The sequence below is a fragment of the Macaca fascicularis genome, chromosome 9, assembly GCF_037993035.2.
Source record: "Macaca fascicularis isolate 582-1 chromosome 9, T2T-MFA8v1.1".
Taxonomy (NCBI): Eukaryota; Metazoa; Chordata; class Mammalia; order Primates; family Cercopithecidae; genus Macaca; species Macaca fascicularis.
The window spans coordinates 109,890,384-109,910,731 of NC_088383.1; the positions used below are offsets into that span (position 1 = coordinate 109,890,384).

General features: G+C 40.4%; 1 protein-coding gene across 6 annotated transcripts in view; it reads left to right on the forward strand.

Moving 5' to 3' along the window:
- Nucleotides 1-20,348, forward strand: part of SLF2 (SMC5-SMC6 complex localization factor 2) — a 51,771-nt gene that overhangs the window by 18,864 nt on the left and 12,559 nt on the right. For 4 of the 6 annotated variants that reach the window (XM_015456589.3, XM_005566216.4, XM_015456588.4 and 1 more), the window contains 8 exons: nt 5,121-5,196; nt 6,308-6,449; nt 11,502-11,604; nt 12,923-13,099; nt 14,612-14,709; nt 15,337-15,424; nt 17,987-18,118; nt 18,588-18,665. In XM_015456589.3, coding sequence (XP_015312075.2) covers nt 5,121-5,196; nt 6,308-6,449; nt 11,502-11,604; nt 12,923-13,099; nt 14,612-14,709; nt 15,337-15,424; nt 17,987-18,118; nt 18,588-18,665 — 894 coding nt within the window. Of the gene's footprint in view, nt 1-828; nt 861-5,120; nt 5,197-6,307; nt 6,450-11,501; nt 11,605-12,922; nt 13,100-14,611; nt 14,720-15,336; nt 15,425-17,986; nt 18,119-18,587; nt 18,666-20,348 lie in introns of those variants that run through there. The other 2 variants (XR_012418084.1, XR_010578066.1) reach the window with 2 other exon arrangements.

A 20,348-nucleotide genomic window follows, 5' to 3' on the forward strand; every position in this document is an offset into this window, starting at 1 on the left:
AGATATTCCAGTACAGCCTTTCATTCGTTGTTTTATATAGTTGGCATTTTGAGTGCCAGCTGTGCCAGGCACTGGAGAGAACAGCAATGAAAAAATCAGTGTCTCTGATCTCATGAAGCCCACATGCTAATATAGAGGAGACAGACAATAAACAAGTGTGTGTGTACACATTTATAAGTGTATTATGTCGGATAAGTGCTATGAAGAAAACGTAGGGTAAGGTGGATACAGAGAGTACCAGGGTGAGAGAAAAAGTTTGCTTTTTTAAAGTGTAAAGTAGTTGAAGGTCTTGCTGTTAAGGCAAGATCCAAGTAAAGGAGTAGCTTGTCAATGTCACTCCTAAAGTGTTCCCTCACTGCCTCCACCGAAAATATGTGGACACATGCTCCAGATAAGGTCTGTCTTACCAGCAGTTTTCAGTGAGACTCTTGCCTATCTGAAGAAACCTACAAATTTCTACTTCTTACAGTTCAAAACTAATCATGCACCGTACTCCAGCCTGGGCAACAGAGCAAGACCCCATTTCAAAAAAAAAAAAAGAAAAACTTCATTTACTGTTGTGCCGGGGCTTCATTATTCTCTAATTGTATATATCGTTTCTTAAACCTCTGAGTAAGACTTTGCATTTATCTGTGTTAATTTGCCTCTTGTTGATGTGGGTCCATCATTATAGCCATTCAAACCCTAATTATGACATACAAGCATACCTTCATTTAAGCAGTTTTTTAATAAATTTCATATTTATTTTCTGAAAACCAGACTAATCATTCAGTAAACACTTTCTCTGTGTAAGACACTTTGTCTCATTTCTCCTTTTTTGATTCCAAGTCAATTTTCATCATGGGAGGATTTACCAACCTGTAAGTATTTTTAGAAATTATGTCAATTCATTTTAATGCTATACTCCTAACTAGTATTTTGTAAGTTTAATTGTTAAAATGTAATTAAAATCTTTGCATTTTTGTGATTTTATCATGAATATCTAAATGTAGTAGACCAGAAAAAGGTTAGAACTTTTTTTTTTTAGCGATTTTCAAAAGGAATTCAGGTTTGATTGTGAAAATTTCGAGTAAAATGGAAAGGAGATTAAAATTTATTTATTTATTTGTTATTTATTTGTTTGTTTATTTTTGAGAGACAGTCTCACTCGGTTGCCCAGGCTGGAGTGCAGTGGTGTGATCTCTGCTCACTGCAACTTCCACCTCCTGGGTTCAAGCGATTCTCCTGCCTCAGCCTCTCAAGTAGCTGGGATTACAGGCCTGTGCCACCACACCTGGCTAAGTTTTGTATTTTTAGTAGAGACGGGGTTTCACCATGTTGGCCAGGCTGGCCTCGAATTCCTGGCCTTAAGTGATCCCCCCACCTCGGCCTCCCAAAGTTATGGGACTACAGGTGTGAGCCGCCGCACCCAGCCTGAAATATTTTTAAAAAGAAGTTTCTGTCAGAATCTGTTTTGAGTGAACAATTTAAATTTTTTAAAATTAGAATAAGAAGGCTGAACTCCTCCCAAGTCCTAATTTCTGGAGCTGTCACATTTTAGTCAGTGTTTTCTAGAGTATTCTCTGCATTCAAAAATTGCCATGTAACTTAACATAAACAGAACATGTGAATATTTCTTATAACTTGTTTATTTCAGATAGCAGTAAATTATTGAGCATTTCATCTCAGAGTATTGATATGTTGTCCTTTTCATTGGCTTCATAGTATTCCTTTGTTAGGCTATACCATGATTTATTTAACTCAATCTCAACTGATAGACATTAGATTGCTGTATATACTCCTTTACACATTTACTTATCTGAAATCAATGTATTTCCCACCCTGGAATTTTTCACCCACCACAAAAAGACTGTTAGAAACCTTGTCCTATGTGTAACATGTTTGTGAATGGTGTTGCCTCCTAGTGGCAGAGCTTAGCAGCACAAACATCTGCATAGCAGAAGTTTTTTTTCCACATAGATTGTTTTCAGAATGACAGGCCATATGACTGATTGAAAGTAGAGTTCAGGTTACTCTTTACATTTTTATTTTATTTTATTTTATTTTATTTTATTTTATTTATTTTTAAGACAGAGTCTCGCTTGATCTCCCAGGCTGAAGTGCCGCAGTGGCGCAATCTCGGCTCACTGCAACCTCCACATCCCAGATTCAAGCGATTCTCCTGCCTCTGCCTCTCAAGTAGCTGGGATTACAGGCGCCCACCACCATGCCGGGCTAATTTTTTTTTTTTTTTGTATTTTTAGTAGAGATGGGGTTTCACCATGATGGCCAGGCTGCTCTCAAACTCATGACCTCAAGTGATCTGCCTGCCTCGGCCTCCCAAAGTGCTGGGATTACAGGTGTGAGCCACTGCATCTGGCAACCCCTTACGTTGTAAATCTTTTTTTTTTTTTTTGAGATGGAGTCTCGCTCTGTTGTCCAGGCTGGGCAGGAGTGCAGTGGTGCAATCTCACCTCACTGCAACCTCCGCCTCCCGAGTTCATGCCATTCTCCTGCCTCAGCCTCCCAAGTAGCTGGGACTACAAGCGCCTGCCACCACGCCCGGTTAATTTTTTTAAAAAATATTTTTAGTAGAGACGGGGTTTCGCCATGTTAGTTAGGATGGTCTCCATCTCCTGACCTCATGATCTGCCCGCCTCAGCCTCCCAGAGTGCTGGGATTACAGACGTGAGCCACTGCACCCGGCTACACTTTAAATTTAAATGTATTATAATCTATGGCTTCTAAGCAAATGAAAAAGATAACAATAGAAATACAATATGTGTTCGTCTACAAATCCACTATAAAATTACCTTGTTAAATGATTTAAAAATTTTTTAAACTTGAGATTTTTGTTCCCAAAAAATTGTCTTGTAAAAAGTGTCAGGCTGGGTGTGGTGACTCACATCTGTAATCCCAGCAGTTTGGAAGGCCAAGGCAGGCGGATGACGAGGTCAGGAGTTTGAGACCACCCTGGCCAACATAGTGAAACCCAGTCTCTACTGAAAATACAAAAAATTATCCAGGCACGGTGGTGGGTGCCTGTAATCCCAGCTACTTGGGAGACTGAGGCAGGAGAATCACTTGAACCTAGGAGGTGGAGATTGCAGTGAGCCAAGATCGCGCCACTGCACTCCAGCCTGGGTGACAGTGCGAGACTCCGTCTCAAAAAAAAAAAAAAAAAGTTATATCAGAGGTTAGGTGCGGTGGCTCAAGCCTGTAATCCCAGCACTTTGAGAGGCTGAGATGGGTGGATCACTTCAGACCAGAAGTTCAAGACCAGCCTGATTAACATGGAGAAACCCTGTCTCTACTAAAAAATACAAAAATTAGCCAGCCTAATGGTGGCACAGGCCTGTAGACCCAACTACTTGGGAGGAGGAGGCACGAGAATCGTCTGAACCTGGGAGGCAGAGGTTGCAGTCAGCCGAGGTTGCACCACTGCACTCCAGCCTGGGCGACAGAGTGAGACTCCGTCTCAAAAAAAACAAAGATATATTATTTGTCTCTAAATTCCTGTATGTAAAAAGGCGTTACAGGCATGCTATTTGCATCTAAATTCGTGTATGTAAAAAGACTAACTGGGTGAAAGTATAAAATAAAATAATAACTTCGTATAAATATTACCAATTAGTTGTTTTGGATTTTTTGGGCTTTTTTTTTTTTTTTTTTTTGAGACAGGGTCTCCCTCTGCCACGCAGGCTGGAGTGCGGTGGTATGAATCACTGCTTGCTGCAGCCTCAGCCTCCCGAGTTCAAGTGATACTTCCGCCTCAGCCCCTCAAGTAGCTGGGACTATAGGTATGCACCACCACACCCAGCTAATTTTAAAAAATTTCTTGTAGAGGTGGGGCCCTGCCATGTTGCTCAGGCCAGTCTTGAACTCCTGGGCTCAAATGATCCTCCCACTGCAGCCTTCCAAAGTGCTGAGATTGCAGGTGTGAGACACTGCAGCTGGCCCTAGTTTAAAAGTTTTAACCAAATTGCACTCACATGAGGCATAAGACTACTTTCCTCCTTTCTAGTACTCCTATGAATGCAGGGTAGTATCAGTATTCTTGATCATTGCCAATTTAGAAGTCAATCAGTGACATCTTTTTTTTTTTTTTTTTTTTTGAGACGGAGTCTTGCTCAGTCGCCCAGGCTGGAGTGCAGTGGCGCAATCTCACTGCAAGCTCCGCCTCCCGGGTTCACTCCATTCTCCTGCTTCAGCCTCCCGAGTAGCTGGGACTACAGGCGCCTGCCACCACCCGGCTAATTTTTTTTGTACTTTTAGTAGAGACGGGGTTTCACCATGTTAGCTAGGATGGTCTCGATCTCCTGACCTCGTGACCCACCCACCTTGGCCTCCCAAAGTGCTGGGATTACAGACGTGAGCCACCGGGCCTGGCCAATCAGTGATATCTTACTGTTTTTATTACATCTCTTTGATCTAGTGATATTGAGCATCTTTGAAAAACTATGTTGGTATATTATTTTGTATATTCGTATCTTATTAATTTGTGGTTTGATTTTTGCCTGCAGCCTTTTCCTTTATGGTTTTTTGGTTTCATGTCATGCTGTTTACTAAAAAGACATTTTTTGGAAGTTTCAAATGTTTTATTTGTCTAATTATAAATGACAGTTGTAAAAAACAAAAACAGCATGTTAGAATGTAAAGAGCTCTGACTTTAGAATTAAACTCCACATTCTCCACATATCATTTATATCAGTTGAGCAGAATATTTAATCTCTCTGAACCTATTTGCTCATATGTGTAATGAGTACCACTTCACAAGGCTATCATTAGTATTAAATGCACATAAAATGCCTTTATTTTATTTTTTATTTTTGTGACACGATCATGGCTCACTGCAACCTCCACCTCCTGGTCTCAACCAATCCTCCACTACAGGTGTACACCACCACACCTGGCTAATTTTTGTATTTTTTGTAGAGATGGGGTTTCGCCATCTTGCACAGGCTGGTCTCAAACTCCTAAGCTCAAGGTATCCGCCCGCCTTAGCCTCACAAAGTGCTGGGATTACAGGCATGAACTGCTGCACCTGGCCCACATAAAACAACTTTATATGTGCCTAGCAAATAATGAATGTTTGTGTTTTCTTCCTTCTTAATACCCTGTCATTTCTCTGCTTTTGACAGATGATGTCAGTTCATACAGACTGTATTGTGTCAGTGCAGATTTTAAGTACACTGATGGAAATAACTATTAGAAATGGTAAGTATATCAACTTACTGCGATTTACAGTGTGTATTATTGGTTGCTATTTACATGGTATCTTTCATATTGCTAAATGTTAGTATATTTGGAAATATAGAATATAAAATTATTTTTCTAATCAAAAGTCATTTTTTTGTTTTTTTGAGACAGAATCTTGCTGTCGCCCAGGCTAACGTGCAGTGACACAATCTCAGCACTGCAACTCCCACCTTCCTGGTTCAAGCAATTCTCATGCCTCAGCTTCCTGAGTAGCTGGGACTACAGGCACATACCACTACACCCGGCTAATTGTTTTGTATTTTAGTAGAGACGGGGTTTCACCATGCTGCCCAGGCTGGTCTCGAACTCCTGAGCTCAGGCAATCTACCCGCCTCGGCCTCCCAAAGTGCTAGGATTACAGGCATGAGCCACCTCACCTGACCTCAAAAGTCTTTGATAATGAAATGGAACTTCAGTTAAACAATGAGTATCTGAATTTTCCTACTTGCATTGAGAAAAGAGTATAAGATCTTGCAAGTGGAAGCCCTCACCTACTATTTACCAAATCATGGCTTACTTTGCTTGATAAGTGGAAATGGTTCCAAACTTACTTAGCCAACTAAGTTTAATTGGCTTATTGGTAAGCAGCAGTATTATACTGATAATATAGTAAGGCATATTGAAAGCATCCACTGCAAAGGTATAACATTTGCTTTCTCATCTTTGGGAGCCCTTAAAAATAAAAGAAGCATGGTGGTTTACCTGTTTCATCTGTCTTGGGGATTGGGACTATAAAGGCAATGAAGATGATAAAAAATCTTTCTGTGTTATTGATAGTTGGGATTTTACCAGTGGTATTTCTAGCCATTTTAAAACGTGTTACTTCCTTCTGAGTTACACCCTTTTATCCATCACTCTCAGATATTTTCTTTATGTCATTTTCTTCATTTTATTTGGAAATCTATAATTCCTATGATCAACCTATAACTATATTGTTAGCATAAAATTAGCAGCTGTCATTTGTATAAAACCATTGTAATTATTCATGTTTCACATGCAGACTGTCACCTTGCAAATGTGGGTTTGTAGACCACAGATTTAGAATGAAATGTTTTCTTCTGTTAATTAGATACCTTCAGTGACTCACCAGTTTGGCCCTGGATCCCATCATTGTCTGATATAGCAGCTGTGTTTTTCAATATGGGGATTGATTTTAGATCTTTGTTTCCCCTGGAGAATCTTCAGCCAGACTTTAATGAAGACTATCTAGTGTAAGTTTTCTCATCATAATTAACTCCAAAAATACCATTTCGTACAACTTACCTATAATTATAGCTAAAGTTTAATATTTATTTCTGATTTTTAAAAAGATCTCTCAAAGTTGAGATCAATCTTGAATTAGATACATTCTTAACATCTGTCTTAATCTAAAAGCCGTCATCATGTTTAGCAGGCAAACAATAGAAATATTCTCATAAAAGTTTTGTTTTCTTTTTACAAGACTTTCCATTGTTATTTAACATTGTTTTGGTGGAAGTATTGGCCAGAGTAATTAGACAAGAGACAAAAAACAAGAGATACAAAAATTGGAAAGGAGTTGCTGAAAGATTATTTGTAGATGTGAGTTAATCTAGACATAGAAGCCTAAGACTTGGGTGAAAAACTATGACAGATAACTAAGAAAATTTGGTGTGGGTGTCTGGGTATAAAAATAATAAACAGAAATCAATAACCTTCAGATATGTGAAGTGTAACTAGTTAAAAGATACACTGGGCTGGGTGTGGTGGCTTATACCTGTAATGCCAACATTTGGGGAGGCCAAGGCAGGAGAATCACTTGAGGCTGGGAATTGGAAGTTGCAGCGAGCTGTGATCACACCACAGTACTACAGCATGGGTGGCAGACTGAGACCTTGTCTTTAAAAAAAAAAAAAAAAAAAGGTGGGGGCCAGGCACAGTGGCTCATGCCTGTAATCCCAACACTTTGGGAGGCCAAGGCAGGCGGATCACTTGAGGTCAGGAGTTCGAGAACAGCCTTACCAACATGATGAAACCGGATCTCTACCAAAAATACAAAAAAGTTAGCGGGGTGTAGTGGCACGCACCTTTAGTCCCAGCTACTTGGGAGGCTGAGGCAGGAGAATCGCTTAAACCTGGGTGGCGGAGGTTGCAGTGAGCCGAGATCACACCACTGCACTCCACCCTGGACGACAGAGTGAGACTCCATCTTAAAAAAAAAAAAGGAAACTGGTTACAGACAAAGTATTAATTTCAAGTCAATAAGAAAAAGATCAATACCTATTAGAAAAATGGGCAGAGGAAATGAATAGACTGATCACAGAAAAGGGAATAAAAATGGAAAGGTAAAGGAAGTAAAAGAGGAAAAAGTTGAATATATTCACTTAAACATTATGAAAATTCTGTTTCCACTCCGTATAGGATCCCTGGTTACTCAGATGTAATCTGCATCTGAAAATATATTGGATAGCAACATTTCAGCTAGAGACTATGTTTCATCACTTTAAATAGGAAAAATAATGTTTATCCAGCCCATCCAAAAATCCCAACTATTTCCCCTAAATATTACAAGAATGTTCTTAAACACTTATATTTTAAAAGTTACCACATATTTCTGCATAATATAAACATTTAACATACTGCTACTTTATTATTTAACATTTAATGAACTCAGTAGTGTGTGGTAATTTTGTATGTGGTGTACAACAATTTGAATTTTTCTTACTGTAGTGAACATGTACAGTAGTGGAAATAAACGGTGGTGGCTATAGTCACTGTTGTATAGTGGTGAGTAAAGATGGGCACAAACTTAACACAAGTGATCTGGTGAAGGAATGAGTGCTGTGTAACAAAATGCCTGTTTAAACAACATGAGCATGAGTCTGGAAATTGTGTGTGTGTGTGTGTGTGTGTGTGTGTGTGTGTGTGTGTGTGTGTGTTTGAGACAGGGTCTTGCTTTGTTGTGCAGGCTGGAGTGCAGTGACACAATGTCAGCTCACAGCAACCTCTGCCTCCCAGGCTCAAGTGATCTTCCCACCTCAGCCTCCCGAGTAGTTGAGACCACAGGTACTCACCACCACGCCCAGCTAATATTTTTTTATTTTTTGTGGAGACGGGGTTTTGCCATGTTGCCCAGGCTGGTCTGGAACTCCTGAGCTAAGACGATCCCCTGGCCTCAGCTTCCCAAACTGCTGGGATTACAGGCATGAGCCACTGCCTGGCTTGAACTTGTTAAGATCCTACCCCACTCGCTGTTCTCTTTCTTTTCTTTCTTTTCTTTTCTTCCCTTCCTTCCCCTCTGTCCCTCCCTGCCCTCCCTTCCTTCCTTTCCTTCCTTCCCTTTCCTCCCTTCTCTCCTTTCCCTTCCCTCCCTTCCCCTTCCCTAACTTCCCTCGCTTCCCCCCCTTCTCCTTCCCCTTCCCCTTCCCTCCTTCCTCCCTTCCACAAGATGAGGTCTTGGTCTGTCACTGAGGCTGGAGTGCAGTGACACAGTTATGGGTCATTGCACCCTCGAACTCCTGAGCTCAAGTGGCCCTCCTACCTCAGCTTCCTGAGTACCCTGGCACTACAGACACACATCACCATGCCTGGCCAATGTTTTTAAATTTTTTCATAGAGAATGGATCTGGCTATGTTGCCCAGGCTGGTCTCAAAATCCTGGGCTCAAGCAATCCTAACACCTTGACCTTCCAAAGTGCTGGGATTATGGGCATGAGCCACTGCACCTGGCCATCACTGTTCTTTTTTTAACCAGGACTCACAGCTTACCCATTTTTGCCAGTGTGTATATGCATATTTATCATGGCAAGTTATCTATACAAATAGTAGATGTAGAGTGAAAATGTTTGCAGATCGTCAGAATAAATATTTAGGTAGAGAAAATTCAGATATTAAAGGATACTAGTACATTTCTTGACCATTATTCTGCTAGGTACATAGACTTAAAATTTAAGTCTAAATACATTCTAACCTTCAGTTCTGTATCCTTTCAATTATCACATCCCTACGTTCCTTTTCCTCCACCTATGTCATATCTATTCGTTCCTTTTCATTTCCTGTGTCAGTCTAATTCAGATTCTCTTTTCCTGCCTAGCCTGGCAAAAAATCTTTCCTCCAGGGCCTTTCCACCTGCAAGATATTCTTTTCACTGTTGCAGGAACTCACTCTCTACTATTCTCAAACCTTTATACCCTATATTTAAGACGTTACGATTTTACCCTGACCTGTTTTCTGTTTTGTTGTCAGCTTTCTAATCAAATTGGTCTGCCTGCTGTCCCTCCACATCATAATAGCTAGCCCTTATATAGTGTTTGCTGTGTGCCAGACTCTGTTCTAAGGGCTTCATTCACATAGTACCTCACTTAGTAGTTACTACAAATACTAGTAAGGTTTTCATTTCCATTTTACAAGTAAGGTAGGCACGGAGAGGTTTTTTCTTTCTTTCTTAATAGAGAAGACAGAGTTTCGCTTTTTTTTTTTTTTTTTTTTTAAGACAAAGTCTTGCTCTGTTGCCCAGGCTGGAGTGCAGTGGTGCGATCTCAGCTCACTGCAACCTCCACCTCCCAGGTTCAAGCGATTCTCCTGCCTCAGCCTCCCGAGTAGCGGGGATTACAGGCGCCCGCCACCATGCCTGCCTAATTTTTCTATTTTTAGCAGAGATGGGGTTTCACCATGTTGGCCCAGGCTGGTCTCGAACTCCTGACCTCAGGTGATCTGCCTGCCTCAGCCTCCCAAAGTGCTGGGATTACATGTGAGCCACCACCCCCAGTCGAATTTTGCTGTATTGCCCAGGTGAGTCTTGAACTCCTGGGCTCAGGCTATCTGCCTGCCTCAGCCTCTCAAAGTGCTGGGATTCAGGTGTGAGCCACTCCACCCTACCCACCCTCTCATCATCTTGATGCATTAGCCAATCCAGAAGCTCTCTGAACTTTAGGGTATTTTTGGAGGGCCAATTACACAGGGATAGTTGATTAAAGCATTAGCCATTGGTGATTAACTTAATCTTTAACCCCTCTGGGTGAGACTGAAAGTTTCAGCCTTCTAGTCACATGGTTGATAACTCTGTCAACCAGCCCCCATCCTCCAGGAGTCACTTTATTAGCATAAATTTAGGTATGGTTAAAAAGGGATTATTATAAATAACAAAAGAGGCTCCTCCTACCTCATCAGACATTCCAGAGGTTTTAGGAGCTCTGTGCCAGGGATTGGGGACAAAGATCAAATGTATTTCTTCTTATACCACAGTGGGACATATATTCATATTTGTTTGTTTATACATAAAATGCCAATGGAAGGAAGGACTAAAACTTGTAGTAATTATCTTAGGGAAGAAACGAGTAGTTATAAAGAACGGAGCTAGGAGGGCAGTTTATCCCAGCATACTGTACCTTAATATATTTTGATTTTTTTGCCGGGCGCGGTGGCTCAAGCCTGTAATCCCAGCACTTTGGGAGGCTGAGACGGGCGGATCACGAGGTCAGGAGATCGAGACCATCCTGGCTAACACGGTGAAACCCCGTCTCTACTAAAAAATACAAAAAACTAGCCGGGCGAGGTGGCGGGCGCCTGTAGCCCCAGCTACTCGGGAGGCCGAGGCAGGAGAATGGCGTAAACCCGGGAGGCGGAGCTTGCAGTGAGCTGAGATCTGGCCACTGCACTCCAGCCTGGGGACAGAGCGAGACCCCGTCTCAAAAAAAATATATATATATATATATTTTTTTTTAAAACATGTAAAAGTATTGTTTTTTCAAAAAATTTAAAATGTTGTCTATCTTTTGAAAGCGAAGTTCATGCATCTCCTCTTTCATGAATCTTCACTGATAACCTCTGACAATTAGAAGTAGAATGCGTTGAATTGTTTCTGTATATTGCTATAGCAGTTTCTTTAGGCCATTTATGAGTCTTTTACCTATTATGAATTCTTTTTAGTCAGAACCATCTTCTACATAGCTCTCTAACACCAAGAGCAAGGAGGATAGTACCATATAAAACGTAGTTTGTTCAAGAGAAAACTGATGCATAACGATAGAAATGATATTAGTGTTTGCCTTGAGTCAGGGATAGCAGATTGACTTGGATTTGGCATAAAGAGATTTTTGAGGGGAATGGAAATGTTCTACTTCTTGATTAGGATGGTGGTTACATTAGTATATATGATTATCAAAACTTAAAATGGGTACATTCCTTTTATTGTATGTAAATTATACCTCGATAAAACATAGTTTTTAAAAAGTAGCCCAGTATTTCTTAAAGTGAGTAATATATTTTGTGCCTAACTTCACATTGCTTTACTCACTTCTCAATAGTTCTGAAACACAGACAACATCAAGGGGAAAAGAAAGTGAAGATTCATCTTATAAGCCAATTTTTTCAACACTTCCTGAAACCAACATTTTAAATGTGGTTAAGGTAGGAAAAAACTTTTGTGTGTCTTTGGCTCAGAGCTAGAACCATTTGGTCTGTGGTTAATGGTTTTTTGAAAAAAAAAAAATCTCGGCTGGGCACGGTGGCTCACGCCTGTAATCCCAGCACTTTGGGAGGCCAAGGCGGGCAGATCACGAAGTCAGGAAATCGAGACTATCCTGGCTAACACAGTGAAAACCCGTCTCTACTAAAAATACAGGCCGGGCGCGGTGGCTTACGCCTGTAATCCCAGCACTTTGGGAGGCCAAGGCAGGCAGATCACAAGGTCAAGAGATCAAGACCATCCTGGCTAACATGGTGAAACTCCGTCTCTACTAAAAATACAAAAAAAAAAAAATTAGCTGGGTGTGGTGGCGGGCACCTGTGGTCCCAGCTGCTCGAGAGGCTGAGGCAGGAGAATGGTGTGAATCTGGGAGGTGGAGCTTGCAGTGAGCTGAGATCACGCCACTGCACTCCAGCCTGGGCAACAGAGTGAGACTGTGTCTCAAAAAAAAAACTCTAGTTTCTTACCAGGTGATTTCCAGTCTCTGAAATTTCTTAGCAATAATCTTTGTATTAAAGATTGTTTTTGCTGTTTTTGTGTTGTTTTAATATTAGTGATGAACAGGAACTTTAGGTCAGTTACATCATTAAATAGTTTTGAAACCAATAGTTTTTTATAAGTAGGATGTATGAAGAAAGAAGTCTTACAATATAATTTAGTGATCAAGCATTAATGGCAGAGGCCGGGCACGGTGGCTCATGCCTGTAATCCCAGCACTGTGGGAGGCCAAGGCGGGTGGATCAGCTGAGGTCAGGAGTTCGAGACCAGCTTGGCCAACATGGTGAAACCCTGTCTCTACTAAAAATCGCAAAAAAAAAATTAGCCAGGCATGGTGGCAGGTCCTGTTATCCCAGCTACTGGGGAGGCTGAGGCGGGAGAATCACTTGAACCTGGGAGGTGGAAGTTGCAGTGAGGCGAGATCACACCACTGCACTGCAGCCTGGGCGACAGAGTGAGACTCCGTCTCAAAAAAAAGAAGGTCAAAAAAAGTTAATGACAGTGTGAAACATTTTTAGTTGCTGAATTGAATCGGTGTTACTGAACCATTAAGAAAATCTCAAAAATGGAAAATGGAGAAGAAAATGCCACTTAATTCAACTATTAACGTGGAGTAGTTCTTGCCTTCTTTTGTCTAGACATCTGATGTTTGTTTTCTTTATAGTTCTTTTTTGCGTCTTTTGTCAAAAAGTTTATAATTAAAACCCTAAAAATAAAATACACCTTCTAAAATATTTTTGTCTGTGCATTTATGTTAAACAGTTTCTAGGCTTGTGTACATCTATACATCCAGAAGGTTACCAGGATCGTGAAATAATGTTGCTGATTTTAATGTTATTTAAAATGAGTTTGGAAAAACAGCTGAAACAGATTCCTCTAGTAGACTTTCAAAGCCTCCTGATAAACCTGATGAAAAACATCAGAGATTGGAACACAAAGGTAATGTTACTTAAAACTTCATTATTCATTTTTTATATAGCATTACAATTTGACTCATAGTGCATATGGAATTAATACTGTTTCTAAACTCAAGATCTTTGGCAGATTAAAAATGAACTGAGGAAGAGACTGTTTGCTGGAGCTGTATTATTTAAATTCATGATAATTGAATTTTTTCTAAAACTTCAGCTCTTTATCCAACAAAAATGTGTTTATTGGGGATTTCCTGTGGACTCAGCATTAATGTAGGTGCTAGAGATTGAGCTGTGAAAGAGACAAAGCCTTTGCCTTCATGGGGCTTTTGTCCTAGTCAAAGGGTTAGATAAACAAGTAAATGTTGATTATATTATCATGTCAGGTAGTAGTTAAGTACTACAAATTAAAATAAAGCAGGACATGAGTACAGCAAGACTGGATGCTATGCTATTTCATATAAGGCAGTCAGGGAAAGGCCTTTCCAAAATAACCTTGGAGCAGAGACCTAAATGAAATGACGGAGTGAGTCATACCTACAACCAGAATTTGAGTTGAACTTCTGCAACCATATGGAGGATGAACATGTATAATTTTTGTTAGGACTTTTTAAAAATTATATTTTTCAGTCTTTTTTGGTGGAAAAATTAAAATAGGCAGAAGTAAGGCAAAGAGTATAATAAATTCCTAAGTATCACTTTGCTTCAATAATTGAGACATAATCTTGTCTAATGTAAAACTGACCCTATATTTCCTTTCCCTGCTCATCAGATTATTTTGAAGCAACTGTTAGGCTTTTTAAAAAATTGATACACAATGGTAATACATATTTGGGGGGTGTTAGGCTTTTTTTTTTTTTTTTAGACAGCATCTCCTGTCACCCAGGCAGGAGTACAGTGATGCAATCTTGTCCCAGTGCAACCTCTGCCTCCTAGTTTCAGGTGATTCTTGTGCCTCAGCCTCCTAAGTAGCTGAGACCATAGACACACGCCACCCTGCCCAGCTAATTTCTGTGTATTTAGTAGACACAGGGTTTTATCATGTTGGCCAGGCTGGTCTCAAACTCCTGGCCTCAAGGGATTCACCTTCCTTAGCCTCCCAAAGTGCTGGGATTACAGGCATGAGCCACCACACCCAGCCAGGTGTTAGGCTTTTAAAAATACTGAAATAGGATCCCTGTGCAAGAAATCCCAAATCAGGAATATATATAGTCTTGTACAACTCTGATACACATTTATGTTTAGATCAGTTTATCCTTCCAAGAAGGACTGTTTAAAGATATGATGTAGTACAAAACATGAAAGCCAAGTGAAATTCTGCTAAATGTATCTGTTCAGTCCATTTAAGATAGTATAAGTAAAACAATCTGTGTATTGTGTACATTTTAGCAGATTCTAGACTCCATGCTATTTCTAAAAATGTGTGCCCTTATTTTGTACTAGTGCTTCCATTATGGCAAGAAGGGATGTAGATGATCTGTTGGGTGTTTGATTTTACTGTTCTGTTTGAAAAGAAATCTTACATGTTCTTTTTTTTCAGGTGCGTGAACTCTGTCTGGGCATAAATGAACTCTCGAGTCATCCCCACAACCTTCTGTGGTTAGTACAGCTGGTCCCTAATTGGACATCACGTGGAAGGTATTGAAAAGTGAGAATTAAACATTAAGAAATTTTATAATTTTAGATTAATGAAATGCCTTGGTTCTTTATTTCCATTCATCATTCTTTGAATGTTAGATCAGAGATGTTTATTTCATATTCAGTTGTGAGAAAAGGCATTGATAGCCTGATTCTTTCTTACTCTAATTCTTAACTCAGGTCGTTATGTAATTTTTTTTTTTTTTTTTGAGACAGAGTCTCACTCTGTCACCCAAGTTGAATATTTTTTTATTTTTAATTTTAGTTTATCTGTTACCTTAATACAGATGACATATTCCACAAAAATAAATGAATCAGCTTTTTTTTGCTTTAGTAAAAATAAATTTCATCAGTAAAAAAAAATAGGTTTTCTGTCAGTAAATCATCAGGGTCAAAGATAAGGCTGTTAAATGATTTACTGAGCTTCAGATAATTCAAGTTTTATGTACAAATATTTTACATGAAAATTTTACTGTTCTATAACAGCTTATATGTTCCTGTACAGACTTCTCTTGAAACATTGCCTATATTTCCAATTAGAACTAGAGCTCCTCTTGACTCATTCATTTGCTTTTCAAGCAGTATTAATTAAAATACATTCTAAATACTTTTAACTTCTAATTCTAGGCAACTGAGACAGTGCCTCAGTCTAGTGATTATTTCAAAGCTTTTGGATGAGAAACATGAAGATGTTCCTAATGCCAGTAATCTGCAGGTATAAATAAATACATTTTTATTTTTAATAAATGGGAGAGGTAATGAGAGGTATAAGGAAAATTGATGAACCCTAAGTCAAAGGTCCTGGGGTCAGAGCTCAGCTCTCAAGCATGATACTGTTCATGTAATCTCTAGCACACTTAACTAACAAGGTCCAGTTTTTTCATCTGTGAAATGGAGATAGTATTGCACCCTCCACCACATAGAATGGTTGTGGACAATCATCTCTGAATTAATGTATAAAGAAACTACTGGGAAAATCATAATGTGGAATTACATGAATATGATTTCATTTATTGAATTAGTTCAACTTGTCTAAGTTAGCAGTTTTATCGCAAACTTAGAAATTGCAAAACCATTGTACATTGATTGCATCTTTAACCTGTTTTAAAATGAGTCTTTTTAGATCATAGAGCTTAAATGTAGTTGCCCTCTAGTACTTGTTCAGTAAGAATATATCATGTATATATGAGAATGTGGACAAACATGTCCAACTGTTGCTCGGTAGTGGTGGCACACACCTATAGTCCCAGCTACTTGGGAGGCTGAGGCCAGAGGATCCTTCGAATCCAGGAGTTCGAGTCCAACCTAAGCAACATGGGGAGACCCTGTCTTTAATATATATATGTGAATTTTTTTAATTTAAAAAAATGTCCTACGGAAGTCCCTCTCTCAGAAGTTCTGAAGGCTTTTTACAAACATTGATAGCACTAATGGGGCTGCCCTTGGTTGGATTTGAAAACTCACCATAGGCCAGGCACGGTGGCTCACACCTGTAATCCCAGCACTTTGGGAGGCCTAGGTGGGCGGATCACGAGGTCAGGAGATCGAGACCATCCTGGCCAACACCGTGAAACCCCATCTCTACTAAATACAAAAAAATTAGTCAGGCCTGGTGGCAGGCACCTGTAGTCCCAGCTACTCGGGAGGCTGAGGCAGGAGAATGGCGTGAACCCGGGAGGCGGAGCTTGCAGTAAGCCGAGATCACGCTACTGCACTCCAGCCTGGGCGACAGAGCGAGACTGTGTCTCAAAAAAAAAAAAAAAAACTCACCGTAGAACCTGATCTGGATGTCCCTTTGTTCTTGTTTGAATTGCAATTTGGTACAAGGTATGCCACCAGGTCTTAGGAATTAAAACAAAACAAAGATTTAGATTTGAGGCTGCCCTTGAAAACATAATATAATGGTTGAAACAAAATTAACCAACTCTTGTGGGTTAGTGTGGTAAGAACAGTAACCGAAGCATGCAGAAGATGCTGGGGATGGAGAGATTGATGGGCACAGCTGGTTTCTGCTTTAGTAGAGTTGAGGTAGATTTGATTCCAGATATATGGGGATCGTGCTGGAGCTACCAGGGTAATTAGCAGATAGTTCTCATTCCTTTCAATGATATTTACTGCCTTCGAAAAAGATCCGGGGATAGGATTTCTACCATTTCTTTTTTTTTTTTTTTTTTTTTTTTTTTTGAGACGGAGTCTCGCTCTGTCGCCCAGGCTGGAGTGCAGTGGCCGGATCTCAGCTCACTGCAAGCTCCGCCTCCCGGGTTCACGCCATTCTCCTGCCTCAGCCTCCCGAGTAGCTGGGACTACAGGCGCCCGCCACCTCGCCCGGCTAGTTTTTTGTATTTTTTTAGTAGAGACGGGGTTTCACCGTGTTAGCCAGGATGGTCTCGATCTCCCGACCTCGTGATCCGCCCGTCTCGGCCTCCCAAAGTGCTGGGATTACAGGCTTGAGCCACCGCGCCCGGCCGGGATTTCTACCATTTCTCCTAACTTTTGTTGTTCTGTTACTTTTTCCTTTTTTGCCCATGTAAAATAGAATAATTAACCAAATAATTATATGAATAATTAACCCTCAAACTCACTAACTGATATTCAAGTTACAATCTAGTTGCGATTTTTACCCCAACTTCTTGTAGTTCTTCTCAGAATTCAATGACTTCTAACCACAGAGTCAACTTTGTTGACTTTTGAATAATTTAACAGAGAAAGCATTCCCTGTGGCCTCTGTTATAATATCATTTGGTCTCCTAAGCATTTATCCCAAGTTACAAGTACTAAATCTCTAATTTAAAATCCCTTACTTTTTTTTTTTTTTTGAGAGACGGAGTGTTGCTCTGTCACCCAGGCTGGAGTAAGGTGGCACGATCTTGGCTCACTGCAACCTCTGCCCTGCGTATTCAAGTGATTATTGTGCCTCAGCCTTCCAAGTAGCTAGGACTACAGGCATGTGCCACCACGCCCAGATAATTTTTGTATTTTTAGTAGAGACGGGGTTTCTCCACGTTGGCCAGGCTGGTCTCGAACTCCTGACCTCAGGTGATTCACCTCCCTCGGCCTCTTAAAATGCTGGCATTACAGGTGTGAGCCACTGTGCCTGGCCACTTAAAATCCTTTTTTAAGCAATTCAGGGGTTTTACATAAAGGGAAAATGAATATTGTTCAAGTGTAAAGCTATAATAAAAGGACAAAATGAAAGAGGACACACTGGAAAAAATAGCCTAAGAAAGAGCAACTGTATTATTTAGGTTTGTTCAATGTCTCCTCTTTCTTTTGATAGGTATCAGTCCTACATCGCTATCTTGTGCAGATGAAGCCTTCTGATTTGTTAAAGAAAATGGTCTTAAAGAAAAAGGCTGAACAACCAGATGGCACTATTGATGACAGTCTACATTTAGAACTTGAAAAGCAGGTATCCAATGCTAGGAGGTCTCAAAGAGTACATAGAAGCATAACTGATATCAGCTTCCTAACCATAGACTGATAATATAGGCATTTCTGGATTGGGACACTAGATACATTCTAGCAAACATAATTTTAAAGCAAATGATATTTTTAATTTATCGCTGTCATGAAATTCTTCCATAAATTTGAGAGTTGAAAATGTGAGTAAAAGGATGATTGTTGGTAATTTGCTCCCAAGAGTATTTTTTGTAGCCCTTTATTAGGGCAGTCATGAGGTCATGCATCATGGTAAAAAGAATGCACTTAAGTTAGAAATTAGAAAGCCTAGTTTAGATGCTTGGCTTTTACTTACTGACCAGCTGGGTTAACTTTAACGTATCCTTTATCCTTCCTGGGCAACTTTCCTAATGTGTAAATTGGAATGACATCTATGCTAGCTAATTCATAGGTGTTAATTTTATTCATTTCTCTAACAGGCATATTACCTGACCTACATTCTTCTTCATTTAGTCGGTGAAGTTAGTTGTTCTCATTCTTTTTCTTCTGGACAACGGGTAGGTAGTGTTTAGTGTTGTTGCTGCTGTTTTTAAATAGGTGTTACTGATGATGGAATGAGTGAGCATGCTTTTTATAGGAGAAAACTTAATAAAAGCTAATTGATTTTACTATAAGAATTCCCATGTATACCAGAAAGAGGGGCGTGATAGTGGTCTTGTAACCGTATCATATTGAAAAGAATTGTTGGCCGGGCGCTGTGGCTTACACCTGTAATCCCAGCACTTTGGGAGGCCAAGGCGGGTGGATCACTTGAGGTCAGGAGTTCAAGAGCAGCCTGGCCAACATGGTGAAACCCCATCTCTACTAAAACTACAAAAAAATTAACCAGGCGTTTTGGTGGGTGCCTGTAATCCCAGCTATTCGGGAGGCCAAGGCAGGAGAATTGCTTGAACCCAGGAGGTGGAGGTTGCAGTGAACTGAGATTGCGCTACTGCACTCCAGCCCGGGCAATAAGAGTGAAACTCCATCTCAAAAACAAAGAAAAGAATTGTCAGTAAATGTTAGTTCTCTTTGTTGGAGTGGAATTTAACCATTATACCTTGGCAGTAGTATAATATATTCATAAGATACCAACATCACCAAATATCAAATGGGCTGGTGTTGTGCTGGACCCATATTGACTCCAGTAGAAATGGCAGTTCAGGTGGCAACAGGCTACACAGGAGAACTGCTACCATCTGTAGAGACCATGCAGTTTACATAGCATTTTCACTTAGCACCCTTTACCTAGCAACCTCCATTTAACCCAGAACAAAGGGCCTCCATCCCGTATGGCCTTCCAAGGGATGAGCCGAGAGTTCAGATGTCCTTCATAGATAAGGAGTGAAACTTCACATTGGACTCTCCCAGATTATTTAGCTTGGGACTCCAGTTACACATTCTTCTTAGACCATAGGTTCATTTTCAGAGTATGCTTAAGTTATTGCTATCAGTTGCATCTGCCATGCGCCAGCTTTTAGCTCATTTCTTCCCATCTTTTTGCCATTCCTCTTTTGTTCCTTTAGAAATAACATTTGCCTTCAAAATTAAACTGATGGTGAGGCAGGCTACTTTAGAAATGCATTTCTAATATTCAGATTTTCATTTTGAATTATTCTGTTCTTCCCATACTCCTGGGGCAATTCTTGCTTAATTCCTTATATTTCATATCTTAACTACTCCAATTCCTGTTTTAAAACTTAGGCTGGATGTGCCGGGCATGGTCGCTCACCCCTGTAATCCCAGCACTTTGGGAGGGTGCAGCAGGTGGATCACTTGAGGTCAGAAGTTCAAGACCAGCCTGGCCAACAGGGTGAAACCCCATCTCTACAAAAATACAAAAAGTTAACCAGGCGTGGTGGTGCATGCATGTAATCCCAGCTACTCAGGAGGCTGAGACAGGAGAATCGCTTGAACCCAGGAGGCGGAGGTTGCAGTGAGACAAGATCATGCCATTGCATTCCAGCCTGGGTGACAGAGCAAGACTTCATCTCAAAACAAAACAAAACAAAAAAAACTTATGCTAGACATGGTGGCTCATGCCTGTAATCCCAGCACTTTGGGAGGCCAAGGCCGGGCAGATCACTTGAGTTCAGAAGTTCGAGACCAGCCTGGCCAACATGGTGAAACCCTGTCTCTACTAAAAATACCAAAAAAAAATTAGCTGGGCATGGTGGCAGACGCTTGTAATCCCAGCTACT